This window comes from Gambusia affinis, linkage group LG13 (genome assembly GCF_019740435.1).
Source record: "Gambusia affinis linkage group LG13, SWU_Gaff_1.0, whole genome shotgun sequence".
Lineage (NCBI taxonomy): Eukaryota > Metazoa > Chordata > Actinopteri > Cyprinodontiformes > Poeciliidae > Gambusia > Gambusia affinis.
In genome coordinates, this window is record NC_057880.1 from 21337124 (window position 1) to 21353602 (window position 16479).

General features: G+C 39.9%; 2 protein-coding genes across 10 annotated transcripts in view; both read left to right on the top strand.

Moving 5' to 3' along the window:
* The window catches only part of ptk7b (protein tyrosine kinase 7b), an 81388-nt gene extending 78155 nt beyond the window's left edge, over positions 1-3233 (top strand). For both annotated transcript variants that reach the window (XM_044137520.1, XM_044137521.1), the window contains 2 exons: positions 944-1122; positions 1221-3233. In XM_044137520.1, coding sequence (XP_043993455.1) covers positions 944-1122; positions 1221-1381 — 340 coding nt within the window. In that variant the 3' untranslated portion in view covers positions 1382-3233. The remainder of the gene's footprint in view (positions 1-943; positions 1123-1220) is intronic.
* A 3827-nt stretch (positions 3234-7060) lies between these two features.
* The window catches only part of srfb (serum response factor b), a 31113-nt gene continuing 21694 nt past the window's right edge, over positions 7061-16479 (top strand). For all 8 annotated transcript variants that reach the window (XM_044136819.1, XM_044136815.1, XM_044136817.1 and 5 more), the window contains exons 1-2: positions 7061-8156; positions 14830-15096. In XM_044136819.1, coding sequence (XP_043992754.1) covers positions 7521-8156; positions 14830-15096 — 903 coding nt within the window. In that variant the 5' untranslated portion in view covers positions 7061-7520. The remainder of the gene's footprint in view (positions 8157-14829; positions 15097-16479) is intronic.

A 16479-nucleotide genomic window follows, 5' to 3' on the forward strand; every position in this document is an offset into this window, starting at 1 on the left:
AAAGAAATTTTTTTTCCTTAGCCCATGTAACATTTCTGAAGTGACTTAACACAAGAAAATTAATTGAATGTGTCCCCATCTTCTCCCTGAAATGTCTGTGGTGATTCCTGAGGCTCTAACCTCAACCACAGTCCACGTCTCCTTAAAACTCTTCAGTTGACTTTGCTTCAAAAGCCTCTCAAAGCTGCTGTTATCTATGCTGTGTGTGCATTGTTTTCTACCACATTGTTCCTTCCACTAAACTTTCCATTAATTTTTGTGAATACAGCCTCCTTTTTAGGAAGGGCCTTTCATAGCTTACCATCCTTGCTTAGTGTGGCACTGTGTGCTGGAAAACTAAATTCACAAATAATTGATTTAACCCAAAGAGAAATTAAATGTTGTCGTAACTCGGCATACAAGAATCATCACAGAGTTGTTGTGGATGGTCATGCTGTGGGCAGAAAGGATCTCCAGTAGCAGTCAGTCTTGCAATGAATCTGAAGAGACCTCTGACTGAAGACTGTTACTGTATCATAGTTTGACATCAGTTAGTAGCAAGCTCTGCTAATCCACCCCATTTACTTTTGCTGCTCCTCTTTAAATCTGTCTGTCTGTATGATTGGAAAGCCGAACAGAGAGATGTTGGAGTACGGGATACGATCCTTCCCCATTATGATCTATGGAAAACGTAGTTTGAACTTTTTTTTTTCTGTCCGAAAGTAAAAAAGTATCACCAAAAAAAGATATTAAAAATTAACAAAAATTAGCAAAAATAGCAAATCAAAACTATTGTAAAAGGCCTCCAACATGCTCCCACCATGAGAAGAACAGTGGGAGCATCCAAAGCATACCCAGTGGGGTCTGAGTTTTCATTTGTTTTAAGTTGACAAAATAAACTCCTGACCTAATCTCACTGTTTGAATTGAATGTGTGTCTTATGTTTTTATGTTTCTGTGTGCAGTGAGTATTACCACTACAGACAGGCGTGGATCCCTTTGCGCTGGCTGCCAACGGAGTCCTTGTTCGAGGACGATTACTCCACCAAGTCCGACGTGTGGGCCTTTGGAGTGCTGATGTGGGAAGTTTTCAGTCTGGGAGAAATGCCGCACGACAAACTGAGCGACGACGAGGTTCTGGAAGGTAGGGCTGATTTCTTTCTTCAAGGTTTTTTTAGATGGAGAAATGTGCTTCTTTGTCTCTAATTTGAACATATAAACCTTGCAATGTTTTTGCTGCAGGTCTGAAGATGGGAAAACTGAAGCTTCCCGCTCCGGATGGATGCCCCTCCAAAATTTACAAGCTCATGGTCCGCTGCTGGGCGCCTGGCCTCAAAGAACGCCCCTCCTTCACAGACATCGTCAACGCCCTGGGAGATCAGCCCTCTGACAGCAAAGTCTGAGAGAACCGTCCACAAACAGAGGAGGGAACCAGAACTTCTGACCCTTTGTCCCTCTGAAGCACAAATGCTGGATTACTAGTCTCACTCATTTCAGGGAAGAGGTTTGAAGAGAGAACGTTTTTTAATTTTTTTATTTCAGTTGAGGGTGGGAACTAGACTTTTGCTAAATCAATGGAAGCGTGATGATAGAGGAGTTCGGCCTTAGCTGCAGCATATATGAGTCGCCACACGGTCCGTCTGCAGTAGCTCAAGACCTCTGTGCCTCGACCCAACATCACACACTCAACCTAGCTGTCCACTGCCACCTTGTGGGGATGATGGGAAGAACGTTCTGTTCTGATGAGTGGAGATTTTCCCTGAAACTAGGGGATCATCTGTGGAAAGAAATCTGGCTTCTTCAATTTAAAATATTTCAGATTGTAATGGTTACAAGCAGGCTAAGAAGGTCTGGAGTTGATTTTAGAAGAAAAGCAGGAAAAGAAAATAAGAGAATGGAAAAATGTCCTCTCCCACTGTCTAAAAGTAACTTTCCTTTAGTCCTTCTTTCCTTTCCTCTCCTTACATTCATCCTTCCTTGTGTCCTACCTCTATTCCTTCATCTTGCCATTTTTGTTCAATCTGTTTTTTCTTATATCCTTGCATCTTTATTTGCATCTATAATTTTTGTGCTTCTCCCCTTTTCTTCCCTCCTTTATTTCCATTTCTTCCTTATGTCCTCTTCTTTTCTTTTTTCCCTCCTCAGTTGTTCCTCTGTCTTCCTTCCCTCTTTATTCCATTCCTTCCTTGTCCTTTCCACCTCCTCTCACTTTTTATCCTTCCTTCCAGTTTTTCTTTTTCCCAGGTTATCAAATTAAATCTTGCCATACTGTAGAAATGCCAGCCATTGTTTCATGCTGAACATTTGTTTTCCATATTTCAAAGAAGAGCATAGAGGACTGAGGAAGGTTGAGTCTGGAAATGTTTTTAAAATAAATTACGCATAGGATTCCTGTCTTAAATATTTAATCTGCTCCTTTAGCCTTTGAGTGGACAAGTGCTCATGCTGAACTCTTTTCACACAGACTTGGGTGGATAAAAGAAGAGGCCTAACCAGGCTTGCATAAAGGGTCACAGTCTGTTATGCTTCCAGTTTAAAACATCATCTGGCTACACTTCAGGAACAAACTGTCTGGCCAACGATGTACTGTAAACAGTTGCAGGGATTCAACCAATCACCATGTTAAACGTGCAGTGTAACATCCACAGAGGTCCAATCATATTTTCTATCTTTTTATTTTTCTGTTTGTTTGTTTTTTTTTTTTGTTGCTTTTTTTTAATCAGTCGATCATCACACCAGACAAAGTGTACATAACGTAGAAGCCATGCACTAACTTCACTTGAGAGGACACCATGTTTCTTTGTGTAGAAGGATGCGCAGGTACCTGTTTATTTATGATGAAGGTCCTGTTTTCTTTTGTTTTTAATTGTTTATAATTGGTACTTCCATAACATTTTTATGCTACTTTCTTGTTCACATGGTCCATCTAAGTGTGCATCCTAACAGAATATGCTAACAGTCGGCACACAAGAGGTCAAAAACGCTGACTGCAGGTCACCTGGACTCATTTAAGTGCCTAGAAAATGAAGGATTATCCTAACAGTCTCCCCCTTTTTATATTATCTAATCAAATACAAAGGCCTTTGTTTATGAGCTTGTTTTTATATGTTTTGTTTTTTTGAATGCTAGGCACTCAAACCTAGGCCTCTTGTTTTTTTGTTTGTTTTTTTTACTCTGCTTGAGCAAATGTTCACAATAATCCGATATATTCAAAAGTATACATGCTGCTGTCAATAAAGGTGCACAGTGTTTTTACTCAATGTGAGTTTTTTGTTTTAACTATTACAGTTTGCAGAATTCAAACTATGAAAAATAAAACTTATTTTTAGCAGTATCTGGTGCAGGACATGAGTGGAAAAACATTAGCGTCTGCAGACTTTTCCTCATGTTTTCTTTTTAAACTGAAACACACTTTCTATTATTTATGGAGGATGTAAACCACATACAGGGAGTAACTTTGTGTGGAAAGACAAAGCAAAAACTTTGTTGATTTAGTTGAGAGGTGCCCAATTCCAGTTCTGGAGAGCAATCCTGTTATGTTTAGATGCACCTCTGCTCCAGTCTCATTAGCAGGCTTCTGCAGCACTGCATAACAGCTGGTGAGGGAATTCAGATGTGCAGAAGAAGAGATGCAGGATCACAAACAATCTGGGAAGAAGTGCACAGTTTATTACCATTAGTGTGTGTGTGGCTGTGTATCCTGTGTGTTGCATCGTGATGACCTTGCGATCTGTCCAGGGTGTTCCCTGCCTTTTAGGCAGTGACCGCCACGACTCTGCATGACTAACAGTGACCAACAATTTGGTAGTTTCTCAGGTAATGGATAACTTCTTTCATCTTGTGCATTTCCTTTGGCTTCAGTTTTACACTTCATTGATGTTTTATAATGGCTAACTTTGAGCCTTCTTCCAGTAGCAGCCTCCACACTGAAGAGAGTTGTCAGGGTGTTGCTATGTTTCTTAGATGGACAAAGGTTGGATTTTTAAGTTTCTGCCTGGCCTGTTGTGGCTCAGGACTAGTCAAGCTAACACTTTGGGGATTTTAGTACAGAAGTAAAACTTTATTTTTATAGCACAATACAACAGACCAGATCAGTCTGCTGATCTCATACGTAGTTTAATAATTTAATAATAGTTTAGATTACTGTTTTCTCAAATATTAATGACTAACTAAATGTTTGAGAAGAGTGTCAATAGTCATGCTCATAGTTTTGATTATATAGTCATTAATGTTTGCTTATGAATCAGGTTCCAGCTCTTATCAAACTACAGTCAATCTGTTTTCTCTGAGCTGATGTCGCAATAAGTGAATATACCCAGCAGCTCTTGAGAGAGAGAGCCTGTCAGAAATATAATAAAGCATCTGTTCTAACCTGCCTGTTGGGAGAAGAAAGTGGGAGGAGAATCAATACCTTAACCACTGAAGTGCCTCTTGGCCAATTTTTCTCTAACATTTTTTATTTATTTTTTTCCATTTGAGGACATTTTTTAAAGTGTCTGTTCATAAAGTCATGACTAATTGTAATGCACTTAGTTAACACTGCTTGTTGTAGTTATCATGGCAACCTGGATTTTTGCATTCAGTGATTACAAGGACGAAAACTAAAGGGCAGATACTTAGACTTAAATATTAGACACACACAGGGTTTGGCGACTGTAAGTAATATCTGATAAAAAGTAATTTAGTCTAATCTTTGCATCTGGGTGTGACTATAAGATGTTGATTGTAACTGATTATGGTTTCTCATATAAAGAATATCTTTTGAGCTATCTGATTGCCTTAAGGGAATTTTGTGGTGCATATTTTGTACTCTAAAAACATTTACTATATGTTGGAATGCATAATGCAAGCAACATTTAGTGGCATCCCTGGTAAAAAAAAAAAGTTAAAATAATTAAATATTTTATTGCGGCATCAAAATCATAGCTTTTATTATAAGTGCATGTATTAATTTAGAAATAGTTTTGATACGATTATTTGTTCGTCTGACAAATAATTGTAATTGAAGTATTAATTGAAAACTAAAACTGAGTTTATAGAGCAGCAAATACTTCAGGTGAAGTTTATGACTACCGTCCTGTAAGGTGGAGGATCTGTGATGCTGTGGGCCAGTTTGAATTTGTATTTATTTCATAAGCAAGGTGATAAGATTATACCACAATGGCGCTGTATTAACCTTTTGCGCAGGCAAAGATTTTCTTCTTTCTTTTGCTATTTGCATTGCAAATATGAATAAGGTTTATTCATATTTTTCATTTATTCCAAAAAAAATTGCTTGTTTTAAATGGGTTCAAAACAAGTTATTTTTTGCATCATCTCTTTTACCAAATACCTATTTCTTTGGAGTTTTGGTATGTTAAAGAAAAGAAACTGCATAAGAAGAGGGCAAACTAATTGAATGTATCAAAACATGGACACAGACTCAGAGAGATGCATCGTCTTTCAGTTGAGTTTAGATGTTTTTACAACTGGAAAGGTCTGTACAAATTCAAAATTATTGCTTAGCTAATGTCAAACAGTGTTACTCCTGGTATTTCAGTTGATTTGCAGATTGTATGAGTTCATGTTTTTTCTTTTTACCTCTTAAAGGTCAGTATAAAGTGACTCAACTAATCAAAACTACATCTGAGCATGGCATAAGGAGTGTATTTCTTATGACTACCTTCAGCAATCCGATTTGGTTTTCTTGGAATCAAAATTAAAAGAATCAAGGAGTGGCTCTAGACTTGCACAGCATCAATTTCAGTCTGGTGTGTCAACAAACTGAGAAAATATTCAGGACCTCAAGGCCACCAGCAGAGGGCTTCAGAGAGCAACTGAAATCCATTCATCCATTGTTTATAACCCGCCGTTGGTATTGGGAGAGAGGCAGGGTCCATCCTGGTCAGGTTGCCAGGGGATCACAGGGCAACATAGAGATACATGGGACAAACAAGTCATGCAGTCATAATTTAAAATCAGTTAACCGAACAGCCATCTTTCTGGACCGTGAGGAAGCTGCAATACCCAGAAGGATCATATGTATGCACTGGGAGAATATGCAAATTCCTTGTTGCTAGCCTAGGTTCAAACCCCACAGTGCTTACAATTGTGCAACCCTGTAATTATTTATAAACAAAGAAAGAAAAAAACTTGGAAGGTTAGGTTTTTTTTTTTTTTTTTTTGCTGCTTGGGTCACATTTTAAGTAATTTCTGACTAAAGTAAACTGTCTGATCACTCTGTTGAAAAGCTGTTTATATCATCCGAAGTACTACTATTCGATTAAATACCTGCATTACTGATCAGGTTGTCAAGCAAAACATTTGGTTATAGTCACAGAAGCACTAACTCAGGGGTGGGCACTCCTGGTCCTTGAGGACCAGTATCATGCAACTCTTAGATGTCTCCCTGGTCCAACACACCTTAATCCAATAGCTGAATCACCTCCCAAGTGCAGTCAGGTTCTCCAGAGTCCTGCTAATAACCTCATTATTTGACTCAGGTGTGTTGAAGTAGAAATACATCTAAAAGTTGCAGTACACCAGCCCTTAAGGACCAGGAGTGCCCACCCCTGCTAACTCTGCCCTATGTTTGTCACCTGAAATATTTGCTTCATAATCCTCTCAAGACTGTAGTTATCCCTACACCTTAATAAAAAAAATCTTCATTCTTCCACTAAACTCCCTACCAAAAATAACTGGCAACAGCTCTGCTTGAAGAGCAATCTTCTTAGAGAACTTTTTAGTAGCAGTGCTGTGGCCTCAGCTAAAGCCAAGTTTTGCATGAAAACATTTCTAGTTAAGATTTTTTCTAGGTCGGAGTTTACTTTGTAACAGCCACTCGAAATATAAAGTTGTTTTTTTATTAGTATTTACTCTATTATTTGCATTATTTTGGTGTCCTGCTTGTCCACGGTGACGTTGACATTAGCTCAACCATGTTGGTATTTATTCTAATGAGTGTTTCTCATCGACCAATCACAGCGCTATTCAGATAATCCTCAGCCAATCGAAGGGGGACGCTGTGACTCACCAAATAAGGAGAGACAGCACCAAATAAGGAAACGTATCTCTTTATAAGGAGGGAAGTAGTCCCCGGTCCTGGTATCATTCCGCTCTTAAATGCGGTATTTTTAAGCTAAGTGGTTGTTTTCGCCTCTGGATCAGGGATACATGGAGATTTTAATCAAGTACAAGTGAATGGTGACATATGTACACGAATCGGTAGGTTTGAATCGTTTCTTTTTTAAACGTAGAGCGGACTATCTGACTCGGCGGAATCGTTCGTGAGGCGTTCTTCGCGCTTTCCTTTTTGAGAAAGTGCTCGGAGTTTTGGAAATAGAGGAGGAGGGTGAGCCTAACTGAGCCGGGGTTTACGGGTCTTGGGGGCAGCATCAGTTTGTAAAGTTTGTATCGGTTATTTCCTGGAATCCGCAATCTGTCATCTGGCCCGGTTTGTTTACATTTACTGGCCCGGACGTGTATGCGCTTTAACAACCCCTCACGGTTCGACGCGCTCCAGCTTCTCTGGCTGGCGTTCAGAGACTCGCTTCTGTGAATATAATGTTACCTAGCCAGGTCGGATCGGCACCATCTGGAAACGGGTCGGCATCGGGCAGGACTGCTACGGCTCACGGGCCGGGGATTCGTCCCGTTTTGGTCCGAACGGGTCAAGCCTTACCGGGGGTCGGTGAGAGCGGCGGAGCTGCGGGGCGACAGGGAGAGAGAGAGGCTGCCGGGATGCTGGGGGCAAACGGGCCAGGTGGTTCTAGAGGGGCGAGACCGGGGAACGGGGCCGGGTTGAACCCCCTGCAGACTGCCGTCCAAGGAGGCATTGTGGGGTTAAACCCCGGGGTGGTGATGCCCCATGGAGCCCGCTTCGACCCGGACCGGGATAGTGCTCCTCTATGCAGCGGCTCGGATAATGATTCGGACTCTGGAGACGAGGATGACCCGGTGGGTTCACTCGGGGACAGCAGGAGAGGGGTGAAGAGGGAAAGAGGGGAGATGGAAGGGGCGGCAGCGGGACAGGAGCTGGGAGTACCCCCAGGAGGGTATGGCATGGTGACCGGAGGAGTTGCCGGGGCGAAGCCGGGAAAGAAGACACGTGGGCGGGTAAAAATAAAGATGGAATTTATCGATAACAAGTTGAGACGCTATACCACGTTCAGCAAGAGGAAGACGGGCATTATGAAAAAGGTGAGCTGTTAAAAGTGTTTTTATGTTTATTGTCCCAGCCTACCTCTGCAGTGCTTTGCCAGTTTTTCAGGTTTCACACATTTATGTCACAAACAAATGCATGCATTTCATTGCATGCACGGTAAATTACGGTAAATTACTAAATTAAAGTAGTGTAGAAGTGTCAAGATGAGGAAAAGCGGAGTGTATCTCCACCAACTTTTGCATATCTTTGCAAATCAACTGAAGTTTGAATAAATGTATATCTGCACTTTCAGTAGGCCATTTTTGGGTCAATTTTAATTAAGACTAGAGTTAAAAATGCATGATGCTTTCCCACCATGTGTTCAAGGTGGTGTGCAGTGTCGTTTTTCTGCATGTAGGCCAGAAAGTTCAACTTGGGTCACGTTTCCTGTGTGCCCTACACATCTTTCTTTTACAACTTCTGCACTGATAGATTCCACCACATGAACTGTGGAACTTTGCAACTCCTTCAGAGTTACTGCTAGCCTTTTGGCTGCTTCTCTGAAGATTGGTTAATTTAGGTGGATGGCCATATCTTGGAAGGTTTGCGGTTTTGCCACACTCTTCCCCATTTCTGACGATGGATTGAACAGCGTTTGTGATTTGTCCAACATTTTGAGTAAGATTATGTAACCCAAACCCATTTGAAATGTGTCAACATTATCTCTGTCTTTATTTTAGGGGTATCGGAGTAAATTGAATATAAATGACGGCCTGATTTCATAGGATGTTAACGGTAAAACATTTGGAAAAACATGTTTCTTCCACCTCACATTTATTCATAACTTTGTGTTGGGTTATCACAGAAAATTCCAATAAAACACAATTAAGTTTGTAGTTGTAATATGACAAAGTGAAACATCTGATGAAGAAGGAACGGTTAAAGTTATAATAGAGAGTAAATTCAAGTGTTTATTCACAGGAGCAGATCAGTCCATTTCTTGTGACGAAACAGTTGTACCAAAATGTGACTCAGTGGGTGCAAGGAAGTCAGAGCAAAGGGCTGCAAATAGATTTGAGCCAATGACAGTTCTATTTGTGACCATACCTCATTCCCCCCCTCCGCAACTAACACACACAGAGTCTCAGATTTCCAAATATCCTGATGCACTCATTCATACACAGGTTCCCAGACAGCACACCTTTACAGGTTCATTAAGAAGGTCTCCATCTTCTGCAAAGAAGCTCCTTTCAGCTACATCGGTGCACAGACTGTTGCCTTCGCCACCACAAAGCAGGGCCATGTGGCAGCGAGCAGCAGTACTCTTCATGTGCCAACAGCTGAATAAACCCGAGGGGAAACAGATCGGAGGATGGTCAGAGAGCGCTCACAGTGGAGTCTGTGCATGCAGCATGACTCTACATCCTCCTGCAGGCTTCTAATCTGTCATTTTTTTGCTTTCGGTTTTGTTAGCTCAGAGTGACACTGAAGATCTGAGGATGAGAATTTCCTCTTCATTCTAATCTTCAAATCCTAGTAGTTTTTGGAGAGCTTTGCAAAGCAGTCACCTATTTGCTAGAGATTCACCAATCAGGTTTTTACTGGCCAATACTGATATTTGTGGATTCTTTTGTTTGGTTTTGATTTTTTTTCTTTTTCAGACACAACTAAGAAAAAAATGTGTTCCTCTGTTAAAGAACAGATCTGAACCCTGCCAAAAATGAAAGCAGTAAAAGAAATTATCCCCATTTATTCCATTAAAACACATATTTATCAGATTAGAAATAAAAAAGCTCAACAAAAGAACTTAAAGTACTTAAAATGGTTGCTCTTTTTATAAGCCAAATCTATGGGAGTTCCTTGGTTAAGATGCAGCTCATGACTGAGAGGGGAAATTCAAATTTTTCAGTATTTGACCCACCGATCTGAGCAGATTGAGGGGAAAATGGTCAGATTTTGATCTGTAGATAATCATTTGGCATATCTCTAAAATACTCCACAAAATTTACAGATTTTATAAAAAAGTGCATCTAAGATATTCAAAGGAAAGGGCAGTTTGGAGAGCTGAAATACCTGGGTACAATTGGGTGGCATTTGCAAAGCAGTCAATCCCAGAACTTCATTTATTTTCCTTGGTACTGATTGGCTGCATCAGAGAAGTGGGGATCTTGCATTTCAAGGTATATTTGGTATTTGAATAATTTAAATATGCAGTTCTAAGCATTTTTCTTGAAGTGAGACTTGAATATTCCTGAATTTCAGCTAATCTGGTGGTCCACTCTATTTTCTTTGGCTACAACTCAGATTTGGCCCAAGTTATAAGCAATCTAAGCAGCTGCTTAGTGCTCCATATCCAACAGGAGACACCCAAGAGCATTAGAAATGTCACATGAGTTGGATTTACTATAATAAATTTCTTTTATTTAAAGTTCAAATTAGTTGTAATCATTCAAAATAAAACTTTTTAAAATTACCTTTACAAAAAATCTGTTTTCTATTCTGTGAATATTTTTTCTTGTGTTAAAATATTTAGTTGTTGAATAGAGTAATGTTTTGCATGTGGTATTTCCACATTGTACATTTCTCTATTCTACAGAAGTGAGAATAAACTATTGTAAAGATGTCTGTGTTGGTAATGTATTTATTGAAGATGGATAATAAAAAGGCGGTAATCGTTGGTTTGAAGGGACTGAAGCAGCATCTCAAGTTTCGATTAGGGCCTCATAACTCCACTTAAAGTAAATTATTGTGGAACTATGTCTGCAGTTATTTTACTATAAAAGGAGTGATGAAATCTTTATTAAAGGCTAAAATAAACAGTTAAATGTTTTGAGGCGCATGCACAGTTCACTCTCTGCTGAATTTCTTTTGGCTTTTAATGCTTTTTTTTTTCCCCAGACTGTTGTCGTGGAAACTGAAGTGTCTTTATGTAGGCTCTTGGCAATATGAACACTTTTTGACACAACGTGGGGAGGGATTTTTTTTTTTTTTAAGCGGTTGCCCACACTAATGCCAGCCATGACAGAAATTGACAGGTGGGTGGAGTGGGTAGATTTATAGTAGTTCGGTCTCTAACAAGGAGGAGCTCCGTTTCCTTTTTTGAAGGATGCAGAGAACACAGATCGACCCACATCTTCCCTTCACTTTTTCATGCCTGATGACCTAAAGTGCATCATAGAAACCAAGCAAGACAGTGGAAGGTACAGAGAAAGTTGTCGAAGTTTCTACAGGTTATTTAGTGAACACGACGTGTGTGGAAAGAAGGCTCTCTGTTCAGAGGAGGCAAAAATGAAACACCCTCCTCCTCCTCATGGTGCAACGTAGCGGTGGCAGTTTCATGCTGTGGGGATTTTCCTCCTCTTCAGAAGTGTCAGGAATGATGCCCAGAGTTGATAGGAGTGATATATTGAACTAAATCAAGAACAATTTTTAATAAAAGCCAATAAGAGGCTTAAAAATGAAGTGACAGAACAACAACTCTAAGCACACAGCCAGAGCTACAAAGGAATGGTTTTCTAGAGTCGGGCCGCTCATGGTGGCAGCACATTGGAGTAGATCTGTTACTTTAATTCTTATGTGTTGACTTTTGTTCATCTTTTTTTTTTTTTTTTTCTTTTTGGTTGAGGCATGTTTGGACAATTATTCTCTCTGGTTTTGGATGCTGTGCAGCTGGAAGGAATTTTGCTTTTTTTCTCTTTCGGACAGTTGTTATGATAAGTTACCGTGGGAGCAGCGTCAAAATCAAATTGGGTGGATTACCAGAGTTTTACAACTGATGTTGTCATCCAGGACGTGTTATATCGTCTCTGCTGCCTGGAAATTGAGCTGTTAGCATGCCATGAAAGTCACAAGGCTGTAATACAGCAACATGCTTCAGTCAGAGCCTGTAGCATCAAGCTAATTTGAAGCAAAGAGTGGACACTGTAATAGTTTAAAAATGATCCCAGCTGCTCTGAGTGAATGTTGCTTAATCTGTAAGTTTTTTTTAAAAAAATGACAAGTGATGCAGGAACTTTTTAGGAACTGATCCACAGGAACAATCACTTTTCTGAAGATTTCAGCCGGCAGGATGAGTAATTTTCTCCAGTCTCATTTTGTTCAGTTGGAGAACATCCATCGTCCTTAGGGTTCCTTTGTTTGTTTTAAGAAGCTATGAAGACAAATTACTGGCACTAATGGATGTTTTCTTTACTTGATTACCTTGCTGTTCCTGGAAGCATAGCTGTACAAAACTGTGTAATAAGCAAATAATGACCAAATCCTGTCAGCTCAGTCAGAGAAGCCAAAGCGTTAATTGTTTTGATCAAATTAGGGGTTTATTTTGAAAAATGTCGTTAATGGGTTTTATTAAAACTTTGTTCATAAGCCCTGGTTTGTACTGGAACAGGTGATCCTGGTAGATTCAAAGGAAACCTTTCTCATTGTCTGTTTAGGATTTAGTCATAATGCTTTTAGTTCTTGGTTTTGACTGATCTGTATTTCGTCATATTTCCTGATAAGTCAGGAACCATTGTGATGCAAATTGCCTAGTTTATTATTAATGGTGTTGCTGCTAGAATAAATTAACATTTTCTGTTCTGCTTTTCTTGAAATAGTGAATAGCTGCTGTTACCTTCTGAGAGGCTTCATTTTAATGTTTGTTACTTTTACAGAAGTAAGTTAATCAATCTGCATCTGCTCTGGTCTAATCGATCAGCTAAGCTGTCAAATGGTTTAAGGCAGACCAGAAGAGGTCTACTCAACTAGAATCTGATAAGTATTTCAGTAAGGACCTGAAATTGGACGAGAGACGGGAACAAGTTTCTGAAAGTATAGTTCAGGTATGAGTCTGAGGTGAGGATGTAGGCTGCCCAGAAGTTAAACATTGAAGTAAATCAAACCAAAATGTCCCCTATCATCCAGCATTCTGTCCTTTGATCAACCCACTACTTTGTCCAACCCGCTGCCCCTCTATCCACCCATTGGCTTGTCGAACTGTTCTTCTGTCTACCCATCGAATTATCATTTGTCCTTTTGTGTACTTGTCCTGCCATTCTTTCGTCTAGCCATCAAATGTCAGTCAGCCCTTTTGTCCACCCTCCAGTTTCTCCATCTGTCCTTCCATCCATCCACTGGATTGTCCAACTACCTATCAATCTGCATGTCCATCTATTCATTGGCTTGTCCAACTCTCCATCCTTCCAAACACCCAACAGTTTGTTCAACCATTTTTCTGTCTACTTATCCAACTGTTCTATCGTCTTTCTATCCAAATGTCCTTCAGTCTACCTATTCCAGATGTCTTTCCACTGACCTGTCCAGGGGACCTTCTGTCTCCTTGTCCAACCATTTTTTTCATCTACTCATTGGTTTGTCTAACCCCTCATTTGTTCATTCATCTATCCATCAGTTTGTCCAACTTTCCTACAATCTACCTATTGGTTTGTCTTACTGCCTTTCCGCTCTTTTGTCCATCCGCTGGTTTGTCTGCTTGTCCATTTGTCCATCCTTCCATCTACCAATCAGTTTGCCCATTCATTTATCTAACTATGTCTCCGACCAGCCAACAACTCAGCTATTTTACCAACCTCCTATCAGGTTTTTTTTTTGTCTGTCCATCAAACAGTTTGTGTAGCCATGTATTCATCAGTTTGTCTGATCAAACTGTTGGATCAACATGAATTAATTTGTTCAACTGACACCTGACTGCTCATTAGTTTTTGTTCATCTGCCTGTGAATTTGTTTGTCCATCTGTCCAGTTAGTCTGTCCATCCAGGTGTTTGTCTGACCACACATGTTTTGAGTTTGTCCAACTTCCCGTCTAACAAACGGCAAATTCTTTTCTTCAACCACAGTGATGGCCAGTGATGGTCTACATCCACTTTAATAGCTTGTTAAAAGGGACTGAGTTACTCTTGCTCTGGAAGTGTCATGCTTTTTGAAATTTTTATGAACTCTGACACTCAGTCTGTCATTTTTGGTTTTGAGTGTTGGTTCAATTCACAGTTTCTAAAGGCAGACGGGAGAGAACAGTAAGAGGAGCTGTGCGGTTTTGTTTGAGTAAGGCAGAACCTCTGATCGACACAATGTATAAGGAGGCCAAGTGTGAAAGAGATCAGCTGTGGTTTATTACAGCTCAATAAAACCCTTTCATTTGAATGTTATTCATACTTCGCTCTGTCCGACAGCAGACTGCACTCCAGCGTACAATGGCTCGTGTGTCGTCTTGTTCTGACTGTGGTTTGCGTGCCAAGGTGGTGGTAATGACAGCCCCAGTAGCATCTGCCATATACCTGATGATTCTTTTATATTAAAAGACATTTTCACTCCGAGTCCAGCTTGAGGAGGTCAGAGTAACATTTCGATGCTCCTCATCCTTAGAGCCAGAGTGTGAACATGATGCAGATGAGGCAGCAGAATCTACCTCTGTTTAAAGAATGGTTCCTCAGTCATCTGGAGTGCTAATATCCCACCCCCTGCTTTTGCAAACAAGCCCTTTGCTGTTTCACATCTATATCACACTTTCTATTCCGGGAGTCTTATCTTCAGTTTCGTGGAATACGTCACAGTTCACTACAGGGGTATTTATAAATTGCACTGGGCTTTTTATTTCTGTTTTTCCACTAGTTCATATTGGAAATTTTTAATATTCCCTTCACTGCTGAGAATAATTCATCAAAAGGAAGTCCAAATTTGGTGAGTTGTATATATATTTTATGTCTTACTGTTCCTGATTTATCTCTCCCCAGGCCTATGAACTCTCGACCTTAACAGGAACCCAGGTTCTGCTGCTGGTGGCCAGTGAAACGGGTCATGTCTATACTTTCGCCACCCGGAAACTCCAGCCTATGATCACAAGCGAAACGGGCAAAGCCCTGATCCAGACATGCCTTAACTCGCCAGACTCTCCGCCGCGCTCCGACCCCTCCATGGACCAGCGCATGAGCGCCACGGGCTTCGAGGAGACAGACCTCACCTACCAGGTGTCAGAGTCGGAGAGCATGGGCGACACGAAGGTAAAAACTCATAACTCGAATGCTTCTGATTAAGTGCACGTCTCTCTGTCTGCTCTCTCTTTGAGAGATTAATTAAACAGTTAAAGCATTGTAGAGAGTGACTGATGAATATTGTAAGAAACGTTTCTAAGACCTGCAGGCATGCAAGAGGACATAAATCAAGCTGACGACTAGCTGTGGAGGATAAAAGTTTAAATGTAAACAGTTTTAAGCTTTCTCCTACTTCATGAAAGGTTTTTGCTTTGGCCTTGTTGTTGTCGTACCTTCCATAAGTATTTGTCTTAAAACTTTTTCCTTCATTTTGTCACAATAAATGCATAAAGGTAAAAAACATAATTTGTTATTTTACAAATAAAAATACTACAGTAGCATCTTTACAGGTATATCTCTGCAAGCTGTAGCTCAAAAGTAGGCTTGTCACAATAGAAAAAAATTCTGGAAGGTAAACTGTGGCACAAATTATTGTGATGATAATATTGTTTTGAGACCATTTTCAAGTAATATATTGGTAACGGCATAATAACGCAAGCTCATTCTCTCAATGACTAATAAACTTTAACATTGTAAAGAACTCTTAACACTGGAACTGGAAGATATTTTAAATAAACAAAATAAAACACAACCAAACACAACAAATAAATTTGATTTAAAAACAACACAACTTTTTTCATTTCTGATACCATTACAGCTATCTGAGATTCATTATCGGCTGATAACAATCCAATCCAGAAAAACAGTGCTGAATTGACCTGAAAAATCTTTTAAACACCGACATAAATGGACTGATTTATATATCTGCCCTTATGTATTGCACATTGTTACTGCTACCCGATCTAGAATATTTTTACAGGTATTAATTGATGCATCTGTAATTTTAACTCTTCCCTCGCTCCATTTCTTTGTTGGTTTACAGTTTTGCCATATTCTTCCCATTCTCAGATGCCACATTTATGCTTCATGAGATGTTTAAAGCTTAGAATACCGATTTGTAACCTAACCTTGCTTTAACCTTCTCTCTGACCTGCCTTTTGTGTTTCTTCATCTTCATGATTCTGTTTGCTCACTAATGTTCACTAACCAACCTCAGAGGCCTTGGCAGAACAGCTGTATTTATGCTGAGATTACGTTACACAAGCAAAAACCTTCAACCATCCTCTTCACTGTAACTCACTCCATCTCATATGACCCTAATGAATAAAATTTGTTGTTGTGAGATGTTCAAAATCTCCACTTTCACCACTAAACCATTCTTATGAAGCTGAGTAAAACGTATCTGTAGTTCCTTGTAGGGTTGCAGACTGAAGATGAAGTCAGATGTGGAGATTTAAAGAATTAACCACCGTATGTGAAGGGAATAGGCTTTTACTCATTGCCTCTGTGACC